Below are 24,933 nucleotides of genomic sequence, written 5' to 3'. Positions count from 1 at the left end.
CACACGTACTTGCTACTTTGTGTTGGTCTATCACATAAAAATTTTAGTTTGTGCAAAACATGAAAAATGTGAAAAAGTTCAAGGGGTATGAATACTTTTTCAAGGCACTGTGTATATTTTTTCTTTTTTTTTTATTGCTGAAAGTAATCCAGCGGCTACATTAGCTGACTGAAACGAATGATAATGGCTGGAGACTTGTTCGAGTCGTTGAGGCAGCTCTCCCGTAAGCTTCTTCTTTATTGGTACAACTCTCTCTTTTCCACAGTCATTCTCCAATATTCAGCCTGATTTCAAATGTCACTCAAGACTTTTATCAGTTATAGTATGCTTATTTTGGAGGGGAATTAATCGTGACCTTTTTATTTTATGGCCCGAAAGAGCCCAACACATGCCGTTCTAAACATTTTTGACTCTTATAAGGGCGGGTTCTCACCAGCGTTAGGAATTCCATTAGAGAGTTCCATTACAACAGAGTTATAACGGAATATAACAGAATTTTAAGACAGAGTGAATAACGGAACCCTTTAAGAGGCATTCTGTTTTGCTCCGTCCTAGTACATGTCTATGGGCACATATAACGGTCCCGTTTTGTTCCGTTATATATGACAGGAAAAAAGTCCTGTCGACAGGACAGAGCAAAACCGAAATGCCTCTTATCCTGAAATTCCGTTATATTCTGTTATAACCGTTATAATGGAACACTATAACACTAATGGAAACCCACCCTAACCCTGACACTAAGGAACGTTCTGCCATCCCCTACCAATGAAGCCGAGATTTTACAGAACATTTTCATCTTGTCATTGATGTCAAAGCAGGTGCAAAAATCAGGTAGTCTGTGCACTTCGGCGAATAACAAAGCTTTACTTAGTTTAGACAGGGGACTGTCTCTCCTTAAAGAAACCAGCCGTGTACGGAGACTTAGTGAAAGTGCTGCATGGGAAAATAATATGCAAAGAGGTATCTCCCAAAGAAATAAAACCATCTCGCTAGTACCACCTTTTGGAACTGGCTCCCTATGCAGAAGTATGAACCTTGTCTTAGGCTGCATTCACACAGCAATGGTAAGACGTAAAAAAAGCTTTGCAGTCATTTTGGCTCTAAGTATACGGCACTGTAATATATAGCTGTTTGAACACAGCCTTAGGCCTCAGATTCAGCTGTGTGTAAGGTCTGAGATATACGGAGCCCCATAAAAATCTATAGGTCCTTCTGGAATCCATCTGCTCCATTGGATGTCATAGTACGGATATATTAGGAGCATTCCCTAGTGCCACATATAACAGCGCCATCTAATACTGACTGTAAAACGTTGCGACATGCTTGAGGCCTTGGGCAGTACAACATAGCAGTCAGTCATCAATGAGTCAGAATATGGGATTAGGGAACACCCTAAACCCCATTTGGCACAGAAATGCAGACATTATCTAACATTTGTCCACTCATTTTTCAGCTGAAACCCGGTGGGACTCCTTGCCGAGATGCCAGTAACTTCTGTGATCTACCGGAGTTCTGCACAGGAGCCAGCGCACACTGCCCGGCTAACGTCTATCTACACGATGGTCACCCTTGTTACACGCTGGATGGATACTGCTATAGCGGCATGTGTCAGACTCATGAACAGCAATGTATCACACTGTGGGGTCAAGGTAGGTGCACCTTTGAGTGGAACCACTGTACTCCTTGAATTGCAGTTGTTAGACTTCATCAGGTTGAATGTACAAAGGAACTCCCCGCTACCAATTTTAATCTGTTTTTACCATAACCTCAGAAACCCTTATGGGCCAGTGGTTAATTCTAATTTCCCCAGTGGTCTAGAGCAGTGAAGAGGTCAAGGGTACACTAAAAGGGTTGTCTGAGTTTTAGATATTGAGGATTGATCAATATCAGATAAGTGCAAAGGAACCCCCCTCCCCGTCACCAATTATAATCAGTTTTTCTCATAATTTCAGAAACCCTTATGGTCAAGTGGTTAATTGTACATCACCGGTGGTCTAGAGGTCAATAGTACATTAAAAGGATTGGCTGAGTTCTAGATATTGATGACCTATCCCCAGGATTGATCATCAATGTCAGAACGAGCACAGAGGGTGGAGGCAGAAGCACAGCTCCATTCTCTGTGCAATCTGATGGTGGTTTACTGCAGCTCAGCTCCCATTTAAGGGGAACACCCAGTTGCCAATTATTTACTTTACGCACTAATATAGCGCTGACATATTATGCAGTGTTTTACAGACATTAGCACCACACTGTCCTCTATGGGGCTCACAATCTAAGGTCCCTATCAATAAGGTCTTTGGAGTGTGGGAGGAAATCGGAGAACCTGGAGGAAACCCACGGGGAGAACATACAAACTCCATGCAGATGTTGTCCTTGGCCAAATTCAAACCCAGGACCCCAGCGCTGCCAGTCCCCACCGTGCTGTCCATATTCATCCATTTTCAGAGGAATAACAAAGGAACAGTACATAGCAGAGTTTCAAGAGTATTAATTGTGGTTTCATAGAAAATACATGTATTTAGTAGAGAAGATACGTTTCGGGGCCCCTATTGCACTGCTAAGTTCCACCCCGTCACATCGCTAAGCTCTGCCCCCTTCATACCGCTAATATGGTGACCACTTATGTACCTCCAACACAGTATAATGCTGCTTTATGTGCCCCTTACACATTATGATGCCCATTTATATAACTCCAACACAATATAAGGCTCCTTTATGTGCCTCCAAAACAGTATAATGCCTATTATGTGGCCCTCACACAATATGATGCCTACTTATGTGAACACAATACACGGCTCATTTATGTGCCCCCCAACACAGAATAATGCCCCCTTACGTTCCCCCAACACAATATGGTGGCCCTTTAGTGTCTCCAAAATGAATTCTCACTTAGACCATTAGTCCATGTTCCCAGGACAAACAGAGGTCTGTCATTGCAGACCTGCTCCTGTCTGTTTTGGCGGCTAGGTGCAGCAAGCGCCATGACATCACCTGCCAACGACCTGAACGGTGGAGTATGGAGCTAACCGCTCCCTGCTTCACCATTATATTCAACTGTTGTCCCGAGGGCGCAGATGCACTTGAAAGTTGTGCCTGCTACAGGGGCTCACCAGCTGTCAGGGGGCCCCATGCATTTGCATGGTCTTGGCAGTGGCCACCCCTGGTCAGGAGATTACAGGTCCTTTTTTTAAAAAAAATATGCTGTTAATGTTTCTTGGTAAATTTCTATATATTTTTATTTAAAAAATGTCCAAAATTTCTGGTCTGCAAAGCTCTTTTTTGGCTCTACGAAAAAGTGGTTAAAAAGTCTCTGGCATTGTATTCATGGAGCAACGCCAACACAGGACGTGCCCTGTAAGATACAGAATAATACGAGGGGCACAGCCGGAGGATTCTGGAAGGAGAAGTGCAGCGAGGACTCTAACCATTAATTATCTCAGTTGGATTGACACGCCGCAGCGTCAGGTCAGGATTGTAGATGCTGGAAAACATGTTTAACTCGGGGCTTCCTGAGTGGAAAACTTCCTCAGGAAATTATGTTGACTGAATGTTTTTAGTTTTTTTTTATCAGTGACTTCTTCTCCGCTCATTTAAAGCCCCAGATAAACATGTCCTTATTTACAAGTAATGATGTAACCAGCCATGGCTTCCTACGGCCTGACAGCTGCTTCCCGTCACCCCTGAGGTCAATCCCCCCAGATCACTTCTGTCCATGTTATAATTAGGATTAATGATGCAATAAGACAAATGTTTTAGTTCTATAATGTTCATAATTCGACCTCAAGATATTCATCGATGGTCAAAGCCAAAGATGTAACTTAAAGTTCCTGGACCCCAATGCAAAATCAAAGCCCCCACGTACCATGTGCCATTTATTATTCCTAAGTGGAACGAAGAAACCACTTTTCACAAGACAGGTACCATTCTAAGGCTCCATGCACACGACTGTATTTTTGGTCCACATCCAATCGTCATTTTTTGCGGATCAGACGCGGACCTATACATTTCAATGGGGCTGCAAAATATGTGGACTGCACACCGTACCATATATCTGTTCCACAGCCCAGCAAAAAAAATAAAAAATAGAACATGTCCTAATCTTGTCTGTTTTGCATGTAAGAATAGGCATTTCTAACATTCGGCGGAACACACAGAAGGGGAAATGTGGGATGCACACAGTCAGTACCTGTATATTGCAGATCCACGATTTGTGGACTGCAAAATAGATACAGTCATCTGCATGAGGCCTCATCATCAGATCTGGGAGTGTACCTTGTTTATTGAGGTTGATCCTGCTGACAGACGCTTTTTAAATAGGCTGCCAGAGTCATGCGCTAGTTTCCTCGGCAATCTGCTACCACCAGTCCCTCAGGACCACAGATGAAGACTGAAGACCTCACGGGAACAGGAACAGTGGCGGTGGGCCCAGTAAGGGCCCATTCACATGACATCCTTTGACTCCAGAATTTTGATGTGGATTCCACACCAAAAAGCCCCTGGCAGCATCATTGAACCATTGTCCCATTTTTTTTTATTAGACTCTGGCATCCTTGAGGCCAGCAGTTTAAGGCCTCATTCACATGACCATGGTTTGGGTCCACATCCAAGCCGCATTTTTTGCGGGTCGAATTCTGAGCAATTCACTTCAATGGGGCTCAAAAGATGCAGACAGCACACCGTGGGCACGTCCATTCTGCAGGACCATGTCCTATTCTTGTCCGTATCAAGAATGGGACTGCTCTATTGAGGGCCAGACGTTTCGTTCAGCAAAATGCAGAATGCATATTTTGAGATCAACAAAAGTCCAACGAGGCCTTGTTGATTTACCTTTTTCTATTCATAGTTGGGGTCCCAGTGGTCAGAACCCAACTGATCAGACTTTGATGTGACAACAATGTTTTTTGTAAAGTATTTCTTTATGCGTTTTCAAGAAGAAAACAGTAACCATAGTAACTACAATGAAAAGGGGAACAACAGCAGATACGTTCCCTACCCTCAAAGTCATAGAAGAACAAGAAAGGCAGAGTAGAGTCTCTGAAATGCAATTAAAATGATCAAGAGATGTGATAGAAACACAATAGCAATTGTGCCCTAAACTAGTAATTGTTGTTCAATTGAGGTACAACCAATCTCACACCATTCGGACTGCAGCACCAGGCAGGGTAAAATCAGACCGAGTCTTCTAGGTTGTGTAACACTGTCTTTGGTAAAGTACTGGAGGGGGTTTATATCTAGCCCAGATGAGTGAGATAAAAGGAATCCAGAAGACTCTATTGTTTTAGCAAATTATAGCTTGCTGGAACTAGTTTATTCAGACTTTATGGGCTGGATTTTTTTTGGAATGGTAGGCAGGATTGGTAGAGGGACCTACCATTCTGCCCCACACGAGTACAGCTATTAGTAAGCGCCCAGATGGACAAGGTCTTAGATTTGTGATTTGTGTTTATTTTTCGTGGTGTGGCTTCACCCAAGTGATTGCACCTCGTGGTTGTCCTGGAGTCTGCTGGATGCTAAAAAAAAATGAAGTGGAATTTTAGAACTGCAGAGTCAAGTGAAGTGTGTCACCACTTGCCCTGTTAAAACACACACATACACACAGATCCCTACAGTTGTTTTGGCAGGCAACCTAGGACCCCAAATTGTGTCAAATTACTCAGGTTCTCCTCTTGCAGAGAGTGTCAATCTATACATGGTCAACGCTGAATCAATGAGCTGCTTTCAATGACAAAGGAAAGGTATATTGGGGGGCTTCCAGTTTAGAAGGATAGATTTCCTAGCATAGATCATCAAAAGTCTATAAATCTGATATATTTATTATTTAAAAGAACATTAACCAGACCCAACAGACTATTCTCAGGGAAGCATCTCATAGGCGAGTCCAACCTGGTGTTCAGAAACTCATGTATCCCAGCCAAAAAAGGTGGCAATGAATGGACTGTCCCATATCTATTCTCAATATAGCAAGTACAGACCCAGTCACTAGTAAGTTTATGCATACGCAGCAAGAAGACTATGCAGCCATTTAATTTGAATTTATTGATCTCTGGCGCCGATTACAATGGAGCGTCAAGTCACTGCCAATTCCTTTTTGTGACATGCTTCGACAACTGAGATATCAACCTTCCAGTGGCCAAAAAGCCCTAGATAATGGTGAGGGCTGCTGCAACATAAACACTCCAGAGAAAGAAGAGACTGGTCTACATAATATTTTCTGACGAGCAGTTTTTTTCTACTATGCCACATGCCATGCTTATGGGTCCTCTATCAAATTGATCTAGACAGGCATGTCTAAACTGCCAGTAGCAGAATAAAAAGGATTGTGGCAAACTAAATTCCTGTCGAAGGTTCTAAAATAAACATCCTTGTAAGTTATTTGATACCCATTTGGGGCCAGAACTCATAATGAGGTACATTTTACAGTTTCTTTAAAGAGGGATAACTAGAGACCAAACCTTAGTCTCTCCTTTCCCCCCAAATATCACAGAGTAGGAGTTCCAGGCTGTGATAACTGCAGCCATATGGGAGGCATAGTAAGGAGCTGGATATGCTCCTACCCTTTACACAAGGCTAGTCAGCGCCTCATAGGAGCCCAATATGGCGGCCCCTAGAACTACCGCTGAGTTGTTGAAGGCCACTCGAATCCACCAAGCAGCGTAGGTCAACTGGGTAGCTACATAATATAGATACATATCATACTCGCAAGAGTCAGACCTCCGCAGATATAATGGTACCTTTAAAGTATCTCTAGCCAATCTAGGAACAGTGTTAGGCCACAAAAACAGAGTCAACAATTTGTCAATCACAATGTAATAAGATTTAGGCAATGCCACTGGGATCGTTCTGTGGAGGAGCCACAGTTTGGGCAACAGTACCATTTTAAACATATTAATGGGACCAACCAGACAAAGAGGAAAGCTCACCCAGACCTTGAGCTTGCAAGCAATATACTTCATAGTTTACAACACATTAAGAGAATAAAGTTTTTGAACATCCTTATGTATCTAAATTCCAAAATATTTAAATGTATCTACAATTAAAAGAGAACAGACTAGTTGGCTTATTCCTTTAAGTGACTATGGATTGACCCAGTGGATCACTGCTAAAGAGTTAACATTGTAGTGGATCACTGCTAAAGGGGTAACATTGTAGTGGATCACTGCTAAAGGGTTAATGTTGTGATTCATTGCCTCAGTACTTAAATGGTTAAAGTATTCTTTTGTGCACTGTAAATCCCACAATGGTTGTGTATAGACAGCAAACAGTTAACTGTCAGTCTTTGCTGAGCAGGCCTAGAGGAAGGACATATGTGTGTGAGCTACAGACAGCTAGACGTAGTCCAGGGAACCTTCATCCCTGAGACTGAAAGCTGCCAGAAAAGCCACTGAACTGAGAGAACAACTCCAGACATTTTCAGATGGTTGAGAACTACTACACAGGCCGTTTTTGGAAAGTCAGTAAGGTAAACACTTATTTATGACAACAGACTTTACTGCACGTTGAAAGTGTTTAATTGCCTCTGGTGCCCACCACTATTCAGACTGGCCATCTGAATCTAAGATCTGTACCCTGCAGACTAAGCATTGCTGAAAGTGTTAATGACAACAGAATTGCACACCTGTGTTTATTTGGAAAGATTGTCACCTTCCCACCCTCCCATCACTGCATGGCCCAGGGAGCAGCAGTATGCATCCATGAGGGCTACCAACCCCACCATTGCCACTGCCACAACCACTCTCTTCTTCTCCCCTCCTGGGCTCACTGCAACAATCTAAAGGAGATGTTGGGGTACATAATCCAGAACAAACGTGTATACATTTCAGGACCAACAATGCTTGAAGGACCTAAGGAAGATCTACAGTTCTCATGCCATGGATGAGCTAAGTAGGTGCCTACTGTGATTCCGTTGCCTACCTAAGTGCTGTGCCTTTGACACAGTATGGGGAAAATCTATAGAGAGTCAACCATGTATCAATGTGACACAGTGAGGGGTTGTGTCTGGCAAGACAGGTATTTTCCTCCCAGCATGTGCGGCTGGGCTGGTTTCCAGCCAGGTGAGGTCAAATACCGGACCGGAGTTTAAGTGCCGATCCAGGTTTTGGCAGCCCCTGGCTGTCCTTAAATAGGCAGATGGGCTCAGCAGAGATGTCTCTGTTTTTGGGATCTGAGGCTTTGTGCCGTGCTGGAGAGCTGAGAGCCGCATGCTGGGGAAACAGGCCCCCTAAAGCCTGCTGTGGACTACTGGAGGCAGAAATGCCAGCAAGGTGACTTGTGTTATATGAACTTTCCATTGTGTGTGAATTAACACCAAGACTGCAAAGTTAAGTGAATAAACATTGACGTTTTGAGTTGAGAACTTGTATTTTGCCTCTGTACTGCGCCCGCTTACCCTATCTACCAGAGCGAAACACCACTATATATATATATGATATAGTTTGTTGTGTATGCCACCTAAAGAGACAAACATGCTGGCCCATAGGTTAGTAGACTAATGTCTTCCTTAGTCAAGCATGCTTCCATTTCATGTGCTAATGTGGAGATGACTCATTTTTGGTCCACATCCAAGTTCCTCAACTTCAATCTCACAGAGAGACTATGATCCTTTTTCTTATAGCTCAAATTAGATCTACAGCTCAGGCTGCTGACCGTTTATGGTCTAATCAAGTTCCTTTCAAACCCCATAAAGTCAATGACTAAGCAGAAGGTTTTCTCTGCTCTGCTTTATAAAGCAGGTTTTGCTTGCCAACAGTCGTACAATGAGACATTCTTGCTCATCCCAGACGACATTCTAATGTTCACAGGTCACTGTTCTCTCACTCGTGTAGACAAAACCGCTCCATATATTACCAAAATAATGTAAGCTTGGCTTCATTAACTTCAGGACCCCACAAAACAAGGTAAAAGAGGTCTCAGAAGGGATTGGCTTCAGTTTTAATGTTAAAAGTTCAGTATTTTAAAGAGGAAATTCCACCTTATTTTTAGTTTCACGTATCACAATATGTATAATTAGGGAGCATTCACACGACCGTATCTGTTTTGCGGTCCGCAAAACTTAGATACAGGCAGGGGCGGATTGGCCATAGACCTTACAGCAAAATTTCCCGGTGGGCCGGTGCCCATGGGGCCATCCAAGTCCTCCTCTCTGTCACTGGCCAGGTACATAATGAGCTCTCAGCGGTAATTAACCCTGTGAGAATCAGAAACTCATGTACCCCACCAGCGACCACACATGCCCTCTGAATTCTACTGCTCTGGCTCACATCTCACCTCCTAAGCCCCCTGCTCCATATCTTAATCAGAGACAACTGGAGGGAGACAGAAAATGGCATCTATGGATTGCCACAAAAGAAGGACAGCTTTTGGGGCAATATATCGTGCTGCTCTGTGGTATATGTATCTGCTGGGACAGTATCTTGCGCTATGGTATTGCTGGCCCTGCCTATTTGTGTTGCCTCACCTTCTGTCAATTTGGACACCCCTACAACATGGGTCCACTTTTAGTTTTTTTTTTTTCCCACGGCCACTTTAATTTCCCAGTCCGCCCCTGGATACAGGCCTTGTGGATCTTGCACTTTCTGTGGGCCCTATTGTAGAACTTCCTTCGTAGTACGTGTGAATGCTTCCTTAAAGGGAACCTGTCACCAGGAAATTCACGGATAAACCAGGCACAATTCTTTGTAGGACTGTCTCAGCTTAATGTAATGATACCTTTCACTTAGTACTTTTATTCCATATGCAAATGAGTACACGGAGGGCAGGTCCAAGCTACTATGTGTATCCATGCTCCTCCTGCTTCCTCTGTAGCCCCTCCCTTTCCTTCTTGATTGACAGGGTCAGGCTTCTGTATAAAGATCTTTCCTAGCCTTGTCAATCTAGAAAGAGAGGGAGGGTCTGGCAAAGAAAAGCTAGAAAAGCAAGGGTGCACAAAGTGGCTTGGGCCCGCCCTCAGTGCATTTAACTGCTCATTTGCATGCAGACTAAACATATTTTTCTACAGAATAAAGCTACTCTGATTATTCCCATGTCGACCATGAAAGGCTGAGATAGAAATAACCCCTTTAAGACTATGTATATGGAAGAGGTCCTTGTGTGGAGACTACCAAGGGTTCTCTTTCTTCTTCCTTCACACAGACGAAAATGAGCTCTTTTAAACCTCTGTTCACATTAAATCATAATGAGAGCCTACATATGGCGTATAGGCTAGGGACAGCTCCAAGTGTTTGTGTCAAATTTAGCCACAATGCATCCACAGGAGGCCAAAAGAATGTCCTGGTGTATAGTACCCCAGTATATGTTTTGTGCTGTTGAATAGTTTATTAAAGTACCCTATTCTATAAAAAGGTATACAGCAAGAGAAAAACATATACCGTGCAGTGTCCTGGGTTTGGGGGGGCCCAACGCTACGCTAGGTCCCCCGGACACCGTCTAGAAGGGAGGGTAAAACATGGCACAGCCAATGGAAAAGAAGTCCAGACACTCGGGGTCTGTAGTAAACCAGTGTGCTACTTTACTGTAGTAACTCAAGTGCAAAACAATACAAGGAAGGCACTGAGCCTTCTTCTCCAGTCTCCTCCTTGGCAGAAGAGGGTTTCATGCTGGAAAAAGGCCTGAACTAGCTGTCCCCCTCTCTCTCTTAGAAGGCTGGTACCCTGACCAAAGGGCTGGTAGCCCAGAGTCTGTGGCTCAGTCGTCTGGCTGGCTCCCTCATCAGCGTCCCTATCTCAGCTGTATTCTTTTAGTTACTCGTCTCTTCTACTAAACACTGGTCCTTGTCTGCAGACAACTATGGGCTCTGATTGCTCTCCTTATATACAGTTTCTAGCTGAACTAAAACCTAATGAGAGGGGTGGAGTGGAGAAGCACAGCCTAAACAGAAACATTGTTATAATTTTTGTCTATCACAGACTTGTACAGAGCCTCAATTCAAGGCTATGGAAATGAATAGGCAGACATAAACAACAGAGCTAAACCAGACAGTCAGAAGGCGAGTGTGTCTGTTTTTACCCTCCAAAACTTTGCATAGTCCCTTATAGTAACTGTGGAAGATTTCTAACTTCTCAGTGCATAGGTAAAAAGTCCCAAAGTCTCTCAGTATTAGCAGGATGTGCATTAACCCTTTCCACAGTGCAGTTCAGATAGAGTGCAATAACTGCAAATGAAGAGGATATATTATACAATAAACGTTGAGCAGTTCAACGATATGAAAAAGTATGAGCGCATGTGATCTGGTTAGTTTCAAAGGGGTTCTCTAACAACAAAAAAAGCATTGTAAAATATGACAACCACTTTAAGTCTTAATGTGGTATCACACAGGGATACATTTCTTCATGTTCTCTTTTCTCCTCTCTGGTGCTGTTGTTAAAATACCTTTGAATGTCAGTAACACTGGGGAAGGAAAACAGAGAGCGAGGAGAACGGTAGCAAGGGAGTCGAGCCTCCAGGTCAGCTGCTAGATCAAAGAAGAGTAATCTACAGCTTGCTTTATTAGATAACATGTTTAGTTAAAGGAAGAATAAGCAGTTTAAATAGAACATAAAGAACCATCAAAGGATGCGTGATAATAAATAAGTCAAAGGTAGGCTTTGAGAGGACTAATATATATGATACCTCCTAATTTATGGTGATCTGGGTTAATGACATGTCAGCGGTAAAGCCAGACCTGAGCAATGGATGCCAACATGCACTAAAGGTAGGTTTTATTTATCAGTGACACCTCTGCAGCGAGCCTAGGAGGGAAAAGCGAGAGGAGGAGAGTGGTGGTGACAGTGGAAATTATGTTGATGGTAGCTCTCATGGTAGCAATGCTCTCCCTACTGCTCCCTGGACCATGCAGTGATGGGAGGGCGCTTTCTCTGCCAGTCTGATCTCTGTGCTGACTCTGAGCTACCTGCCCTGACCTTGAACTGACACTGGATTGCACAGACTCTGCCTGCCCCAACCTCACCCTGTCCCTGACTATGGTCTTGCCTGATCCCTTGATGTTCCCCTCCATTGTCTCTTGACCCCCGTGGATCAGCAGTCACTTGAACAGAGACGACTTTAAGAGGTAGCAGCCTGGTGGTTCTCCTGCAGTGATACCTGTATAGGGGTTCAAGGGTAAAGGACAGAGGGGCCACTTAGATGACACCCCTAGTCCCCTTTCACACAAGCGAGTTTTCCGCACTGTTGCAATGCTCTGACGTGAATGCATAGCACCCGCACTGAATCCTGACTTATTCTTTTTAATGGGTCTGTGTACATGAGCCTTTTTTTTACGCATCAGTTCTGCATTGCATGAAAAACGCAGCATGTTCTATATTCTGCGTTATTCACGCAGCCCTGGCCCCATAGAAGTGAATGGGGCTTCAGTGAAAAACGCATCGCAACCGGAAGCAAGTGCGGATGCAATGTGTTTTTCACTGATGGTTGCTAGGAGATGTTGTTTGTAAACCTTCAGTTTTTTATCACGCGCGTGAAAAATGCATCAAACGTATTGCACCCGTGCGGAAAAAACTGTACAACTCAACGCAATTGCAGACAAAACTGACTGAACCGCTTGCAAAATGTTTCACTGAACGCACCCTGAACGCATCCGGACCTAATCCGTCACGCTTGTGTGAAAGAGGCCTTAGGAGTAGTCCCAAGTCAAATCTGTTCAGAAGGCACAGCGGATCCACTTCTGTTTTGTAACAGTTAAAGGTTCTATGGTGATGTATATGCGTGTATATATATAAATAAGATAAGGCAATAGTTCTTTGGATGAGAAAAGTCCCTATAAGGGGTACAAAGGGTCCTAATGAACCTAGATCCTGATGGCTGAGGGAACCTGAAGATGGGCCACTACCACATAACGAGATGCCAGCACTATATCTGCCAAATTATTATATTTTTGACCGAGGATCAGGAAATTCGGGCTACACTTGAAGTTTGGGGTGCACAAAATAACACACTAGGGAACATTTTGGTGCTGAAAACATTTTTGCAAGAACATTATGGATTTAATATAGGTTCTATGTGTCTGACAGAGACACATATTCTCATTATAGATAAATGTACTGTAGATAGACCCTGGTTTAAAAGACCCTTTGAGAGGCTACAGCTATGACATATTTGCAGGTCGGAAAGAGACATTTGTTTTCTGTTGGATCTGCCAGGAAATACAGACGTGTCCATCTTTCCCATAGCTTAAACTTGGTGAAGGACTCCAAATTCTCATTAACAAATCCAATACAATATCTCAACAGGCTATCAAAACCCTTGAAAGGCCACAATTCACAATCACTGGATGGTGACACTTAAAGGATAGATTTCATGGGAAGGAGTATCATAAAATCATGTTTTTTTTTCTTTCTAAAGCTGGGTGTCTCACACCACACATCTCTGGATACGTTGAGCCAAGAAGAAAGGTAAAGAAGGACACATCTGTATGGTCTGTGCCACCGTAAGGGTCCTTCAATGATTGATCTATCGTGTCCATAGCATGTTCATACCGTTGAGCTATTTATGATAATTGCCCATGTAAAGTTCAATGCACTTTTGGGAGCTGCAGTGCCGAAAGTCCAGGCAACGTATCAGAGACTGCTTCTGTCATTTGCCCGTGTAAAGGGGCCATCGATCACTCAAGTGTTTACTCTTTCATTGGGTAAAAGCATTGTTGATGTGGACACCAAAATCATAATTTCTGGGCAGGAGTTCATGCTGGTAAACAAGGACTTGCTGCCCAGAAATAATAATTCTCTATGGGGACAAGTGATCAGAGCAGCCATCACTCCTCCGAGATGATTGCTGCATGTAACGGCAGCTCCCCAGACGAGCAGGCAATTATCGGGAACAAACAGTTCTGCTGAGTTGGCCAATGTAAAGTCATTCCGTTCAGTATCATCAGATGGAGCAATGAAATGAATCAATAGTAAATGCTGCAGATCGCAACAAAAGCCCTCATTCTTAAAGCCACCGTAAGGGTCCTTCAATGATTGATCTATCGTGTCCATAGTATGTTCATACCGTTACAGCGGGGTGAAACATACTTTTTTATTTTGTCCCATGGGCACATTGTCACACTCTCAAGAGCCTCTGGAGTGCCAGACACAGAGATAATGGACCATTCTCCTGATATATGGTGGTCCCAGAGATGGAACCTCCAACTATGAAATCCATAGATATATCACAAATGTCACCTTCTGAACATGATACGCTGTGCTATTCCTGATAATTGCCCGTGTAAAGGTGTCACCGATCACTCAAGTGTTTGCTCTTTCATTGGGTAAAAGCATTGTTGATGTGGACACCAAAATCATAATTTCTGGGCAGGAGATGATGCTGGTAAACATGGACTTGCTGCCCAGAAATAATGATTCTCTATGGGGACAAGTGATGAGAGCAGCCATCACTCCTCCGAGATGATTGCGGCATGTAGCGGCAGCTCTCCAGACGAGCAGGCAATTATTGGGAACAAACAGTTCTGCTGAGTTGGCCAATGTAAAGCTATTCTGTTCAGTATCATCAGATGGAGCAATGAAATGAATCAAAAGTAAATGCTGCAGATCGCAACAAAAGCCCTCATTCTTAAAGCCACCGTAAGGGTCCTTCAATGATTGATCTATCGTGTCCATAGTATGTTCATACCGTTACAGCGGGGTGAAACATACTTTTTTATTTTGTCCCATGGGCACATTGTCACACTCTCAAGAGCCTCTGGAGTGCCAGACACAGAGATAATGGACCATTCTCCTGATATATGGTGGTCCCAGAGATGGAACCTCCAACTATGAAATCCATAGATATATCACAAATGTCACCTTCTGAACATGATACGCTGTGCTATTCCTGATAATTGCCCGTGTAAAGGTGTCACCGATCACTCAAGTGTTTGCTCTTTCATTGGGTAAAAGCATTGTTGATGTGGACACCAAAATCATAATTTCTGGGCAGGAGATGATGCTGGTAAACATGGACTTGCTGCCCAGAAATAATGATTCTCTATCGGGACAAGTGATGAGAGCAGCCATCACTCCTCCGAGATGATTGCTGCATGTAGCGGCAGCTCCCCAGACGAGCAGGCAATTATTGGGAACAAACAATTCTGCTGAGTTGGCCAATGTAAAGCTATTCTGTTCAGTATCATCAGATGGAGCAATGAAATGAATCAAAAGTAAATGCTGCAGATCGCAACAAAAGCCATCATTCTTAAAGCCCTATCACTCTGGAGTGACAAATCTTCCAAACTGCCGAGAGCGTTTAGCTTTCCCGCTCAGGCTGATTTATGTTTGGAAAGCATCAAACCTGCAGAGTTCTAGTTAAACTCGCCCCTGATAATTTCATCAGGAAGACCTCTGCTTTTAAGTAAGGACACCTAAATGAGATTGAAAGAGTGAAGAAGCATATAAATATCATCAGCGAAAAACATGCTAATTAGCCTTCAAACTAATTAGTGAGAGAGAGGCTGTAGAATTCATTATGCTCCCGAGGAGCCGTGGGGTTCGCAGGTGCAAAAGAAAAGCATTTTGTAAAGGAATCGAAAACAAACTTTGGAAGATGCGTATTGTATGGAAACAAGATGTGGATCGGGCTTAGGTGATAATTTATATATAACTTCTTAAGGGATGTCCATTACTTGTATCACTGCCCGGAGTATGTAGTGTGAAGATGCCCGTACATGATGCGGTCCCGACAGTGGGATTTCCATGCGGCTCATCAATAATTGCCGGGTCACTCCAGCACTTACCAGGCCACACTTCTACTGTACAAATGGTGCCGGCTGACAATTATAGTTGCGGCCTCGCAAATAGGGTGAGCTTCATGCACTTCCCGCTGCCATCCTGTATGGGCTACCTTTTATTCAGGGGCGTAGCTATAGGGGGTTTAGAGGTAGCAGTCGCTACCGGGCCCAGGAGCCTGAGGGGGACCAAAGACCCCTGTGCCACATAAGAAGACACCAGTATTATAGAAAGTCCTTGATCGTCACATCTCTGGCTGGAGGGAAGGGGTTAGGTTGAGAGTTTAGCTTGGGGGTGTGCCGTTTCAATTTTTGCCTCAGGCAGCAGGAAGGCTATGTGCTCCCCTGCCCCTGGCCACAGAGCACTGAGGGAAGGGGGGCCCAAGCTGAACTCTTGCACCAGGGCCCATGAGCCTTTAGCTACACCCCTGCTTTTATTGGTATAAGTCCCTGTACCTGACAGCATCTACTATGAAGATAATGGATGTCAGGGACGGGATGGCCATAAACACTACAGGGAAATTTCCCAGTGGGACGATGCCCAGGGGCCTGCCCAAGCCCACCTCATGTCCAACAAAGATCTGATACTTTGGAGCATCAGGCACTCATGCACCTGGACAACAGCCACAGGTACCTTCCTGAATTCAGCTGTATCGCCCTTCTCAGGGTGGTGATACAGTTTCATAGTGTGGCACGGGCAGCAGTATTTTGTGCAGGGAAACACTCCCAAGGCAAGGGGGATAAGCTTATCTCCCATGGAAACAACAGATCAGGACCATAAAGTCCAACTTTCTCACTGGATGTGCACAGGCGCAGCCGCTGATGCTACATTGCAGCGGTGGCCGTAACCCCTAAAGACGAGCAGTGTCTAAAAAGAAGGAAAAGGGATGAGACTGGTGAGCAGAAGCTTTTTTTTTTAAATTGAAGTACATTAGTAAGTTACTTATAATAACTTTATAAAAGTGACATGATGAGCTGAGACAGCCCCTTTAAGAACCAACCTATTTGCAGATACCCCCTATACTCAGATTTACTTTCTACCTCTATTGTGCCAATCAAGTCCCTGGGTGAGAGATGACAAGTTGGGTGACAGGCTGCTGACCAAGGAGTTAGGCTACTTTCACATATGTGTTATTGCTGTCCGGTATTGAGATCCGGCATGGTATATCAAAACCACAGAAAAACGCATCCGTTTGAATAATACAACCATTCCGTTCAGATCAGACCTGGTTGTATTATATTGAAAATGAACATGTCGGATCCGGCACTAACACTATTGTAAGTCAATGGTCGACGTTTTTTTTCCGGACACGGCTTACATGCTTTTTGGTGCCGGATCCAGCATGTTCAGTTTCCCATAATGCTGCTTGTCCAGCATGGGAGCCAAACAAACCAGAACAGAATGCATTATGGTGCACTCCGTTCCAGTTTGTTCAGTTTTGTCCTCATTGACAATGAATAGGGACAAAACTGAGGCGTGTTCCTCCGGTTTTGAGATCCTATGACGGATCTCAATATCGGAAAGGGAAAGCGCAGATGTGAAAGTAGCCTTAATCCCATCCATTCACCAGTCTGGTGGAGGGGTCAGATATTGGGCCGGCATAGAGATACTAGGTCATAGTGTGCATTTGACCCAGCAACAAGTAGGAAAGGTTTCCTATCTTTGCATCAATTAGATCATTAAGTGTTGCCCAATGGGTTCTACCCGAGTGACAGATGTCAAATAGACCGCCTCTTGATCATTTAGGATTCTATTAATGTTTTTTATAAATATTATTATGCCAATACTGTCAGTGAAAATGCACAATTTAGCGGGCAATTTATATATACATTGATCTCTAATGCATAAAATGATAATACCTTCATCAGTGTAAGAAAATAAATCCTAACAATTTAGAATTTATTAGACACTCGCTGAAGGGCGCGGCTTCGCACGGGTATATTTAATCTATTTAATTTAATCTTTGTGCGCGTCGTTAAAAGATATCGACAGTATCCCCCATAACAGTGACATCTACAGCACCCCACCCCCTTAACAGTGACCTCCACAGCCCCCCACCCCTTAACACTGACCCCCCCCCCACAGTGCCCCATCCCTTAAAATTGGAACTCCACAGCAGCCCACCCCCTTAACTTTGACCTTTACAGCAGCCTGCCCCTTTAACAGTGAGTTTCACAGCAACCCACCACCTTGACAGTGACCTCCACAGCACCCGCCCCTTAACACTGACCATAGGTTAGAGTCCCCTTAACTGACCTCCACCATTCCCGGCCCCCTGAACAGAGACCTCCACAGTGACTGCACCTTTAACAGTGACTGCCCCTTTAACAGTGAGTTTCACAGTACCCCGCTCCCTTAACAGTGACCTCACAGTACCCCGCTGCCTTAACAGTGACCTAACAGTACCCCGCTGCCCCTTTAATAGTGGCCTCTACAGTCCCCTCCTTCCTTAACAGTGACCTCCACAGTGCCTGCCCCTTTAACAGTGACCTCCATAGCGGCCTGCCCCCTTAACAGTAACATCCACAGCGCCCTCCCCTTTAACAGTGACCTCCACAGTGGCTGCCTTTTTATTAGTGACCTCCACAGTACTCCATCTCCTTAACAGTGAACAGAGAACACCCCGCCCCCTTAACAGTGGTTCTACAGCAATCTGCCCCTTAACACTGACCTCCATAGTGGACCATCCCCTTAACTGTGACCTCCACAGCAGCCTGCCCCTAGGGTGGCCAGAAGTCCACAGTAGACCAGACAGTCCGGCTTTCAGACTCCCTGTCCTCCGTCCGGCGCAGAGCCTGGACGGACACAGGGATGTCCTTTTGAACAGCTCACTCATAAAGCAGCACTGTGTTGTCTGAGTGTGAGCTGCAGAGAGAAAGCCACCCTCCCTCCCACCCCTGCAGCTGACAGAAGTTGATTTTTACCTTCATTTTTTCAATCCCTGTCAGCTAAGAAGGGAGAGGGGGTGTGGCTTAACGAGATCAGGGGCGTGGCCTAGCGGGACCTGGGGGAGGGGTTGTTAAGTCCGTGTTTTGAGGGTGGCCATTAACTGTGACCTCCACAGCACTCCGCTCCCTTAACAGTGTCATCCAAAGCGCCCTGCCCCTTTAAAGCTGACCTACAACAGTGAAGAAAAATGGCTGGGTTGTTATGGAAACCTGGAGTAAAACTGTGTGTATGTGGAGACTAAGGGCCTGCGAGCTTCTATTGGCTGATAAAGGACATGTGACCGTGTGTATGGCAGTTGGGATATGAAGAGAAAGACTTGCAGGCTTCTATTGGCTAATGTAGGTCGTGTGATGTGCCATATTTGCCTTTTTGGGAATATCTCAGGAACGGTATGTGCTAGAGAGCTGAGACCCGGTCTAAAACCTTCACCTGATGTACCTGTGTGCCAAATTTAGTGATTGTAAATGCGACGGTGCGGATTCCTTTAGCGGACATACACATACACTCAGCTTTATATATTAGATAAATCAGGTTATTTTATTTTTGCATTTACTTTATTGAATTTTCCAGTGATAGATTTCCTTTTAGAATATCTGCAGAGAAAAGCAGGAAACTCAAACTCTGGGTAATGTATGTCATAGATGGAAGGCCACTCTATTACATAAAGAATAATATGAAAAGCTTCTGCCCTGAAGGCCAAAGCTTATCCCATTATCACCAACTTTCAATCAATACCGATATCTTTAAACTAATCTAATTCACTGGAAAAATGTGATAATCTTATGAGATTTTTTCCTTTTATTTCTATTGTTTGTGTGCCCTCTGTACTGCCGATAGGACTGGAAACAATGCTGACCTTGACAGGCGTCTTCACTTGTGCCGTACATATTTGTGTATATTGCAGTACATCCACTGATTGAGATACATTATATTTAACTCCACAATATAATATTGTTATATTATATTGTGGAGTTAAATATTTAAATGGGTTGTCTTTTTGATATTGATGGACTGTCCTAAGGAGAGGTCATCAATATTTGATCAGTGGGGGTCTGACTCCCGGCACCCCGCCAATCAGCCGTGTGAAGAGACCGTAGCGCTCCGGTGAATGGTGCTCAGCTGAAGTACCAAACACAGCTGCTATACAATGGACGTATGGATTGTAAATCTTGATCCAATGATGGCCATTACCATGAATATTTCTTTGATATGCTACTTTGATGTTTTTAGTCAGTTGGTGCAGGACTTTTACACTTTTAGAAGGTTGCTCTTCAAGTTTTTTACACACTTCATAGAGGTCAACTGACCACATCTGAACATTGTTTATTGTCAAAAAGTAAATTTTTTATCCATAATTAAAAGGATTTTCCTAGGTATATTTACTGATGACCTATCCTCTGGATCCTCTGGTGATCAGTCGGGGTCCATCGCCGATCAGCTGCTTGAGAAGGCACCAGTGCTCACAGTAACAGTTGCTTTGACTTTTGGAGGCTAAGGGACAGCTTTGGAGGTTTCCTGCAGTCTAGCTCTACCATTCTGTATATAGCAAAAGTTCCCCAACTTGTGGCTCTCCAGCTGTTGCAAAAGTGCAACTCCCATCATGCCCTGAGTCTGTGGTTATCAGGGTATGACGGGAGCTGTAGTTGCAACAGGTAGAGAGACACAGATTGAAGATCACTGATATGTGATCACTATTATCCACACTTGACGACTGCTGTTTGTGTTACTACAGGCGGGGGGACCATTCCTGATTTGGGAACCTGCAATGCGGCCCTATTCTTCTTACCTCCTTGGTTAATGCAGAATAAAAACTGTAGGGAAATCACAATAACTGGCTCAAAAGTCACTTGTACAGTTGCTTAAAAAGGCATATTTTTTGGGTGCCATAGGTGGTGTACAGCTCAACCACGCTCGCTTGGGAATATGGATTAAACAAAGGAAAAAACAAAGTAGTCAACCAATCAGATTCCAACTTTTTTCAGCAGCCATTTTGAAAATGTGAATAGCACTCGGATTGGTTTCCATTAACACCTCCTCTTTACATCAGTTTCGATACATCTCTTCCAAAGTTTCCAAGTAAACCTGGTCTTAGATTTATCAAATCTGGTTCAAGTGAAAAGTGGAAGCGTTGCCAAAAAATGAGAACTGGAGTCTGATCGTTTGCTATGGTGGTGAACACTTCCATTTTGATAAAACCACCCCCATGGTCCTTGAAAACCACATCTAGATACATCTAGGCTTCTGGGACTTGCTCGCTGTAACTAGACTAGAAACAAATACGTCTCGCTTCCCTGGCATTGATTTTATTATTGTTTTACAAGAGATGTTCCCCACTAAAAGCAAGATCAGGATGAGGAATAACGTCTGCGCACCAAATTAATTTAGCGTTGTAGCTTTCCTCAGGATAGTCGCTTTGTTGTGATGCTCGAGTAGTTCTCTAATAGCTGCCTGTGGTTTATTATATAGCACTTTGTTCAATAGCATTTTTTTTCTCTTGTCCAAAACCACATCTTAAATGTTTCATCTTTACCTGAACGTTAATCGACAATTTTTGTCTCGTTATATAAAGCAGTGATTATTACTGACGCTCTCTATGGATCGTCTCGCCTCCCACAGCTATAGCGAGACAGTTCCACAATCTCGGATGATCCATTGATATTACCTATGTGTTCTCATTTCATAACCTAGTTTGTGGATCCTACTGTAAACATCCTGTAGCATCTGAACCGTAATTGGTTCTTCTTATCATGACAACCCATTTCAATCACGGGATCTTCAGGGGAAGGGTCAGATTCAGATGCCCCTGGTGATCAGCTGTTGTCTTTGGGGGAGAGTTATGGCTAGTCCATTTCCCCTTACATCATTACAAGTGAGGAGGCATCTCTGATGGGCCACCTATGAAGTCCACATGTGGTCAAGAATGAGCGCAACTTTGTCTTGAAGAAGGAGCATATCTGTTTGCCTGTTATGATGCTGTGGGCTACTGTTTTCCTTGTTGCAGTGGTAATACCACCTACGCTGAGCTGGTGGACTGCTAGAGGACTATGCCTTTAAGTGCCTACTATTCATATTTTCCTACGTTGCATCTCCCTGACCTTAAAGAGGACCTACAACCTCTCCTGACATGTCTTTTATAGTAACTATGTGCATCCCCCATGTAATAACAATTCTAGAACATCACAATGTTGTGCCATTCCTTCATTATTCCTGCTGGAGGTTATGAAGGAATTACTAACAGTTTGCAATGAAGGTCCAGCTGGGTGTTACCAGTGTGTGGGTGGGGGGTGTCATGGGACAGTTGGGAGAGCCACATAACATATTCACTTGTGGGTCAAACTTCCACAAATTGCCACACCAAAAGTGACCTTATGGCCACTGGGTGGCCGAGCTTAGACTAGACTAGATACTGCCCATTAGGGATATAAGTTGCTCGGCCATAATTCTAAATCTGCAACAGGGCTCCTTACCTACCATGTGCCATTTTTAATACTGGTGTGTTCTTATGAGGTAGAGTGGTCTTTGGACCCCCGCGAGCACTTGGGCCTAGCTGTGATCGCTAATTCTGCACCCAATGATGCTATGCCCCTGTTGCCCATCATTGTGTATATATGTGCATCAACTTTAAATGAATAATTATGTAAGCGTAACACAAGTTCTCTCCCTGTCTTTGAAATAATGGATAATGTTGACTGGGTAAGTACTGGTTGATGTGATACAGGAAAGAGACGCTTCTCAGCTTTAATGGAACCAAATAATATCTTTTGAATTACTTGGTTTGCTCATTGACCTGTGAAAGCTCTAAAAGAATAGCCGTCAACTTTTTGTAAAATTCTTGATTTTTTTTTCTTTTCTCAATGAGCAATTAAAGGGGTTGTCTGACTACATCAAATGGCATTCATCATGTAGAGATAGTTAATACAAGGCACTTACTAATGTATTGTGATTGTCCATATTGCCTCCTTTGCTGGCTTGATTCATTTTTCCATCACATTCTACACTGCTCGTTTCCAGGAGTTATGACCATGTTGCAAGCCAGCAGTGGTGGCCATGCTTGCGCACTGTAGGAAAAATTGCTGGCATATGCACACTCCCATGTCCCAGCCACCAGAGAGGCCAGTGCCTTTTCCTATAGTGTGCAAGCACGGCCACAGCTGCTGGATTGCAGGGTGGACGTAACCCCTGAAAACAAGCCGTGTATAATGTGATGTAAAAATGAATAATGTAAGCCAAGGAGGCAATATGGACAATCACAATACATTAATAAGTGTCTTGTATTAAAGGGGTTGTGCAGCCAGTAATATTGATGAGCCATCCTCAGGATAGGTCATCAATATATGATTGGTGGAGGTCTGACTCCCGGCACCCCCGCCAATCAGCAGTTTGTGAAAAAAGAAAAGATCTGAATAGTTCCAAAGACTTTGATGCAAAAATGGTTCATATTTTTAGCAACTGAGGCCAATAAATCAATTCTGGTTTAAATTCGAGCTAGGCTTCTCAGTATGAAAAATATTTCACTTTGACCTCTTTATCCAATGAGATAAAATTAATTTTGGCCTTCCAGTGGAAGGTTTGATTTGGTAAATATTACACTTCCGTGTTGTACCCTGTGTCCTTAGGGTCCTCCAAAGCTTTCGTCAACACCAAACTTCAAACACTTCATTGTTTGGGCTTCTTATCCATAAAAGGCTACGGAAAATATCATAGCTTCAATAATTCTAGGTTCACTAGATATGCAATCCTATTTCCTTGGATTAGAAGCATCGCACCACAAGTTCTTTTGATTGCTTCTACTTGGGCTTTAAAATTCATTTACCCACTACAATGTAATTGTAATCTTTTGGTCGAAGATCCATTTCCTTGTTGCACCCTGTGTCCATAGGGTTCTCCAAAGCCTTTACCAACACAAAACTTCAAAAAGTTCCCTTCCAGTAGAAGCCTTGATTTGGTCAAGGAAGACACACTTCCTTGTTGTACCCTGTGTCCTTAAGGTTCTCCAAAGCCTTAGCCAACTTCAAAAACTTCTTATCCACAAAAGAGTCATAGTCTCAATTATTCTAGGTTAAATGGCTGATACACAATCATTTTCCATGGATGAAAAGCACCACTAGTTTCTTCCAATTGGTTCTACCTGGTCTATGATATAATTAGTCTTTCTGTAGAAGGCTTGATTTGGTCAATTCTCCACTGCCTTGTGTCCATAGGGGTCTACTAAGCCTTATCCAACACCAAACTTCAAAAACTTCATTGTTCAGGCTTCTTATTCACAAGGATACAGATAAGTTCATAATAATTTTAGGCTCACTAAATATGCACTCCTATGTCCTTGGATGAGAAGCACCATAAGTTCTCCCGATTGCTTCTACCTGGTCTTTAACATTCTCTTACCCACTACGATGTAATTGGAACCTAGCGTTCGTGTATTGTAGCTATGTGCATGCATTACTAAATCATTATGCTAATAGGAGCATGCTGCAAAGAATCCATTATTTTACCCTGACATGATCTTTACTAATTAAATCTGTGTTACTTTGAATCTTGCAAATCTCATAAAATTTGCAACAATTTTCACCTGACAACAGATGTCACCCTCTGCAGAACATCAGATGAGGTTTTCATTGCGATAACTAAGACATAGCTAATATGATTATATTTCAGGTGCGAAGCCCGCCCCAGGTATTTGCTTTGAGAGAGTGAACTCTGCAGGAGATCCCTATGGAAACTGCGGGAAAGACAATGCTAGATCTTTTATGAAGTGTGAAAGCCGGTAGGTTTACTTTTATATGTTTCTATATAGATTATCGGATAATGTTATGGCAACTGATTTTAGACTTCATGGTGTGGAACAAAACCTTGTTGTGTTTGTTTTTTAAGAGATGCTAAGTGTGGAAAAATACAGTGTCAAGGTGGCGCAAGTCGACCCGTAATTGGCACCAATGCTGTCTCCATAGAAACCAACATCCCCCTGCAAGAAGGCGGAAAAATTTTGTGTCGCGGTACCCATGTATATCTGGGGGATGACATGCCAGACCCAGGGCTAGTACTGGCTGGGACAAAGTGCGGACATGGAAAAGTAAGTGTGGACATAGAAATTATTATTCTATGAGACGTTCTTATTGTAACCCGTATTAATTATATGATTTATACATTTATATTAATTGCATACTTCCAGAACATTTTCTAAATCAAATTCAGAATTCTGATTCTGTTCGTGGTCAGAAACATGAGTCTTATAATGGTTTCCCACCATTATGCTTCTCCATTAGGATCACACAAAACACATCCCCGAGTTTAC

At 43.5% G+C, this 24,933-nt stretch overlaps 1 protein-coding gene across 1 annotated transcript in view; it reads left to right on the top strand.

The window, feature by feature from the left end:
• ADAM12 (ADAM metallopeptidase domain 12) overlaps positions 1–24,933 on the top strand; it is a 583,999-nt gene that overhangs the window by 485,251 nt on the left and 73,815 nt on the right. The window contains exons 14-16 of the mRNA XM_040437739.1: positions 1,454–1,649; positions 24,297–24,405; positions 24,513–24,711. Coding sequence (XP_040293673.1) covers positions 1,454–1,649; positions 24,297–24,405; positions 24,513–24,711 — 504 coding nt within the window. The remainder of the gene's footprint in view (positions 1–1,453; positions 1,650–24,296; positions 24,406–24,512; positions 24,712–24,933) is intronic.

Source organism: Bufo bufo, chromosome 6 (genome assembly GCF_905171765.1).
Source record: "Bufo bufo chromosome 6, aBufBuf1.1, whole genome shotgun sequence".
Lineage (NCBI taxonomy): Eukaryota > Metazoa > Chordata > Amphibia > Anura > Bufonidae > Bufo > Bufo bufo.
Note: the sequence above shows the minus strand (reverse complement) of the source record. Positions and strands in the feature narration are given on the sequence as shown.